The 5,115-nt window shown below is 49.2% G+C and overlaps 1 protein-coding gene across 2 annotated transcripts; it reads left to right on the top strand.

The window, feature by feature from the left end:
• On the top strand, positions 1-4,843 carry Spr (sepiapterin reductase). 2 transcript variants are annotated; one of them, XM_027428740.2, is made up of 4 exons: positions 1-414; positions 781-1,071; positions 3,337-3,522; positions 4,031-4,843. In XM_027428740.2, exons 1-4 carry the CDS (start codon positions 108-110, stop codon positions 4,036-4,038), a joined length of 792 nt encoding a protein of 263 aa, XP_027284541.1. In that variant the 5' UTR covers positions 1-107; the 3' UTR covers positions 4,039-4,843. The 2 variants fall into 2 exon arrangements, with proteins under 2 accessions (XP_027284541.1, XP_027284540.1); XM_027428739.2 differs by having other exon boundaries at positions 4,178-4,843.
• The last annotated feature ends 272 nt before the right edge of the window (positions 4,844-5,115 follow it).

Here is a 5,115-nt window from a genome sequence, read left to right on the forward strand (position 1 = left end):
TCACCAAGACACTGGTGGACGCTTGCCCGCCCTTCTGCTACCCAATGGCAAGGGTAGGCCCCGCCCCTTGACGGCTTAGTAGCTGTGTGCTTCGCAGAGCTCCAGGCATGGAGGAAGGCGGACTGGGATGCACTGTGTGTGTGCTGACCGGGGCCTCCCGAGGCTTTGGCCGCGCCCTTGCCCCACTGCTGGCCCGGTTGCTGTCGCCCGGTTCCGTGCTGCTTCTGAGCGCACGCAGTGACTTGGCGCTGCTGCAGCTGGAGGAGGAGCTGTGCACACAGCATCCTGGCCTGCGAGTGTTGCGGGCAGCAGCTGACCTGGGCACCGAGGCCGGAGTGCAGCAGCTGTTGTGCACTGTGCGCAAGCTCCCCAGGCCCGAGGGGCTTCAGCGACTGCTGCTCATCAACAATGCAGGTGAGACTCCCTACCAGTCCAGGGCTGAGGCCTCTCCTTTGTGGGCATTGCCTGAACTTCGGACTCCAAGCGGAAACAGGATGTCCCTACAGGGTTAGCCCAGCCTCCTTGTCTAAAGCTCCTGTGAAACTTTCTCCATTGCCTTGAGCAATGCCTCCTGGCGTGAGCGGAAGTCAAGATATCAGGTCTCTGAACAAATCCCCCTGATTTCCTAAAAAGCTCTCTGACAGATGTATTCTTAGATTGCATTAGCAGTGTCTGCAGAGCTGAGGTAAATGGGAAAAATGGATATGAGGAGAAACTGCGGAAGGCTGAGGAGAAGACAGCCCCCGCTGCTGTGTCATTTCTTCAGTTCTGTTTTTTCAGGTACTCTTGGGGATATTTCCAAAGGCTTCCTGGACGTGAGTGACCCAGCAGAGGTGAACAACTACTGGGCTCTAAACCTGACCTCCATGCTCTGCTTGACCTCCGGCACCCTGAATGCCTTTCCAGATAGCCCTGGCCTCAGCAAGACTGTGGTTAACATCTCATCTCTGTGTGCCTTGGAGCCCTTCAAGGGTTGGGGGCTGTACTGTGCTGGGAAGGCTGCCAGAGACATGTTGTACCAGGTCCTAGCTGCTGAGGAACCCAGTGTGAGGGTGCTGAGCTATGCTCCAGGTAGGTGGTTGGTACTGCCATTGCTGCCCCCAACATGGCTGGTACATTTCTGGGCATGGAAACTCATCAACATTCTCAGAAAAGAATCTAAAGAATATGTTGCACCCTGCCCCATGACTCCTCATCTTGCAAGGAAAATATAGACTCTAAGAATTTAGAGCAGTAGGGGCAGAGAGGTAGTCAGCTTAGGAGTTGCCTGACTAGCAGGTGGAACAAAACACCCATACACATAAGTGCAAATACATTACAATTAAAAAACAAAAGACCACATTGCCTTTATATGTGTGTTTTTCTTCCTCAAAGACCACATACTATTTATCCATGTATCCCCAACACCTAGCAAAGCACCATGGAAGCCAGCCACAATAAATGTTCAAAGACAAGCAGTCAGACCTTCTTGACTGATGAGCATCCCTGGCTGAGCTATGCTGGAACCCTGAACAGGGTGGGAAAGGGGTGCTAGGATGAATACCATAGGGTCCCTGTTCTCATCAAAATTACAGAGTATACAGTCTTCTGATGCCTTGTCTTGTATAATCAGCCTATTAAGATGCCACCGTGCTGGGGCCTTTCTTCTAGGCTTGTGATTTCTGTGGTTAGAAAGTAAGAATATGTGATGGAATGTGTGAGCAACTCAAGGGTGAGATCCAGTTATCAGTACCCCTTTGGACGAGGTCAGGATACTGGAGGCAGGAGTGGAAATGGTTTGTCTACTATTTGAATGGGCAGGCCAGGATCCAAAGTAGCTTCTAACCCTTGATTTACCTGGGGATATTACCTGGCACCTGCCCTCCACACACATACATGATATTGCTTGTTCCATCTCCCCTGCTCTGAGCTCAACCCAGACTCATTCAAACAGCAGTGATCACATGTAAATTGTAGGTAGGAGGAGAGCTATGACACATGGGCCCAGAGCTAAGTTAGCTCTCTGGAAGCTGCCTCAGCATAGTGAAAGAACTAACTAAGAGGTTTGGATATCCCCAGAGCCTGTAGACAGCAGGAACCACTCTATCATTTCATCTCTGGAAGAATGTTCTAACAGGGTTCCAAAGAGAGAAGAGTCTGTTTGTAAAGATAGCAAGCCTGTCCCAGAGGTTCTCAAGGAGATAAAACTGGGCATGGTGGATAGAGCACTTGAGAGGTGTGAGCAAGAGTTCAAAGTCAGCCCTAGCCATACAGGAAGTTAGAGGCCTGTGTGGGCTACAGGAGACTGTGTCTCAATATGAGAGGGAAGAGACAGGCTAGAGAACATTCAAATGAAGCAAAGTGATTCTGCTTACAGCCCTGTGTTCCACGATTTTTCTGTTCCTTAACGCCATTAAAATTTGGTAGACTATATAATTCCTTGAGGGCTGTTTATTAGCAGGTGGAAGAAATTCTCCAGAAATGCAAGTAAAGTTTAGAAAAGTGGTTAGTGACAGGTCTGTGTGTGTGTGAATGTGTGTGTGTGTGTGTGAGAGAGAGAGAGAGAGAGAGACAGAGACAGAGACAGAGACAGAGAGTTTGTGTTTGTGTTTGTGGGTATTTGCCTGAATATGTAATCTGTTCATCACATGCAGTGCCTGAAGAGGCCAGAAGAGGGCATCATCTCCCCATTACTGGAGTCACAGATGGTTGTGAGTTGCTATGTTGGTTCTGGAATCAAACCCTGGTTTTCTGCAAGAACAGCAAGGTCTCCTTACTGGGAACCATCTCCTCTCTTCTCCCCTACAGTTAGCTTTTTCCTGGGGATCTGAACTCAATCCCATCCAGGGTTTTGAGGAGCCATGTGAGCCAGAAGAGGGCACCCAGATGAATTTATCAGAGGGCTAGAGCTGGTGATGAAATAAGGAGAAAGCAAGATTGTCACATGGACCTGCTTGAGACCAAGCTGACAGTCTCACCCGGGCGATGGTTGGCTGCAGGTGGAGTGAGACACCTGGGGGGTCCGAGTCTCTATTGATACAATGGGAAACTTGGGAAGAGATGTCATGTGCCTAAGAGGTGAGGAGATTGATTGTAAGCCATGCTTAATAGACTTTAGCTTTAAATTCAAAACTCAGTAGTAATGAGAGCTGGGCATGGTGGCCCTCACCTGTAAACCTAGTCCTGGAGATGCTTCAGTAGGAGGATCCTGAATTTCAGCAGAGAACGTAACTTTAAAAAAGAAAAAAAAATGGAAGACAACATAATGGAGCCTGGGCCAGACCTGACTCAGCCCCACCCTCCACACACACTGGGAACCTCCAACCTCTGTCTCTGTCTTGTACTTCCATCCACTAGGTCCCCTGGACACAGATATGCAGCAGCTGGCTAGAGAAACCTCCAAGGACCCAGAGTTAAGGACCAGACTGCAGGAGCTGAAGTCAAAGGGGAAGCTGGTGGATTGTGGGTCCTCAGCCCAGAAACTACTGACCTTGCTGCAAAAGAACACCTTCCAGTCTGGAGCCCACATTGACTTCTATGACAGTTAAGACCATGTCCTGCCCCAGAGTCCCCACCAAAGCCAGCCTAACACAAATTTAACTAACCAGACACAGCCAGTAGAGAGTGGATGGCACTACCAGTCATCAGATGGCTTCTGGGGACTTGAGAGCTAGGTGATGGGTACTGGAGTTCTCTATCCCCCAGAAGAGAACTTTAGAGCTGGGAAGAGGAGGAGAAGCTGAAACACTGTACAGAGAGGCTGAGTGTCTTGTCTGTAGGGTGAGGAGGGTAGGATATGATGCGGAAAGTGGACCAAAGTCATCACAAAAATGCTCCTTGAATTTCTTGTTTGTTTTGCTGCCTTCTTCCTCTGGTATCTACTGTTTCTCCCTTGGCTCTAGTTCAAATACATAGGTATCAAGGAAGATGCAATAGTGTGTAGGTTGTCCTTCATGAATGCCTGCTAACCTCCTCTAGAGGGCACAGGGGTGACACCCCAGTTCCTTAGCTAGGATGTCCTGAGAACTAACTTACTGCTGTCACTTCACAGAGCATTGAGAGAGCTGAGTGCCTCATTCCATCCAGGCATACACAGTGGTCATTGTAGTTCCAAAGTCATCAAGATGGATCAACCAGGACGCCTATGCCTTTGTCACCCTTCTGTCCACACTGACTCACTTTCCTGCCATTTTCTTAGGGTCCTATGGCTAGTCGATGAGTCTCCATGCTCAGGGCCCAACACAGCAGACAGCCCTCACCAGTGAGTGCTGGGATTTCCAGTTTACCCCTGGCCAACCTGCCCATGCTGTAAAAGGCTCTGGCTCCTGTGGTGACCTCTCTTGACACTGTCCCTGTGGCTCATGGTCTGCTGTGGGGAGGAGGAACAAGGATCCATGAAGGAAGTGCTGAGAGATTCGAACCTTTTGCAGCCTATAATCGCGGTTGGAAAATCTGCTGTGAGACTGCTCTGCAGACAGCCTCTAGCCCACCTTTGACAAGGAGTTCAAAGCTCCCAAGCATCTAAATGTGAAATAAAAAGACTGTGCCCAGCATCTTCTGTGTTAGGAGACCTGGTCCTCCTTGTGCCCAGCAGAGGGCACACTGGGGCTGTTTAGTGTGAAAAGATGGGACCTCCTTTCCTGCAGAGTATGTCACAACCACAATATTCCCCAAGGAGGAACAGGGTGCCTTCTATCACCTTTCCCAGTAGAGTCTTTACCCTACTGGAATGGAAATGGCTGGGTTCAGACCTATTCTCACCAGCTGGTAACTCACAGCAAGTCATTTTTGTGCCTCTGAAAAGACTGTGTTACAATGCACTTAAAATAAATAAAACACTGCACCCATCCCAATGCGTCATCGAGAATGGCGTAGTGTTTGCAATTGTTTGGTACTAAATGCCCCATGGTTGAGAAAGACCTATCGCCTCTTTTATTTTTGATAGACCATGAAGTCAGGGAGGAATACCACAGGTGTCCACAAGATGGCAAGACTTTCTCATGTCTTCTGATTACAGAGGCTTTAGAGTATTCGAAGTGGTCTGTCCTCTAGACTCACAGGGACTCAAAGAATTGAGGGCAGTCAGTACAGGATAGAATCACTGTCCTCAGCAGACCCCAAGGTCACACTAGTGAC

Source organism: Cricetulus griseus, chromosome 8, assembly GCF_003668045.3.
Source record: "Cricetulus griseus strain 17A/GY chromosome 8, alternate assembly CriGri-PICRH-1.0, whole genome shotgun sequence".
Lineage (NCBI taxonomy): Eukaryota > Metazoa > Chordata > Mammalia > Rodentia > Cricetidae > Cricetulus > Cricetulus griseus.

Excerpts from the sequence above, each read along its gene's own strand:
- Spr (XM_027428739.2), top strand. The coding sequence starts at position 108 with ATGGAGGAAGGCGGACTGGGATGCACTGTGTGTGTGCTGACCGGGGCC. Across the intron at positions 415-780 it reads GCTGCTCATCAACAATGCAG|GTACTCTTGGGGATATTTCC; the intron begins GTGAGACTCCCT and ends CTGTTTTTTCAG. Across the intron at positions 1,072-3,336 it reads GGTGCTGAGCTATGCTCCAG|GTCCCCTGGACACAGATATG; the intron begins GTAGGTGGTTGG and ends TCCATCCACTAG.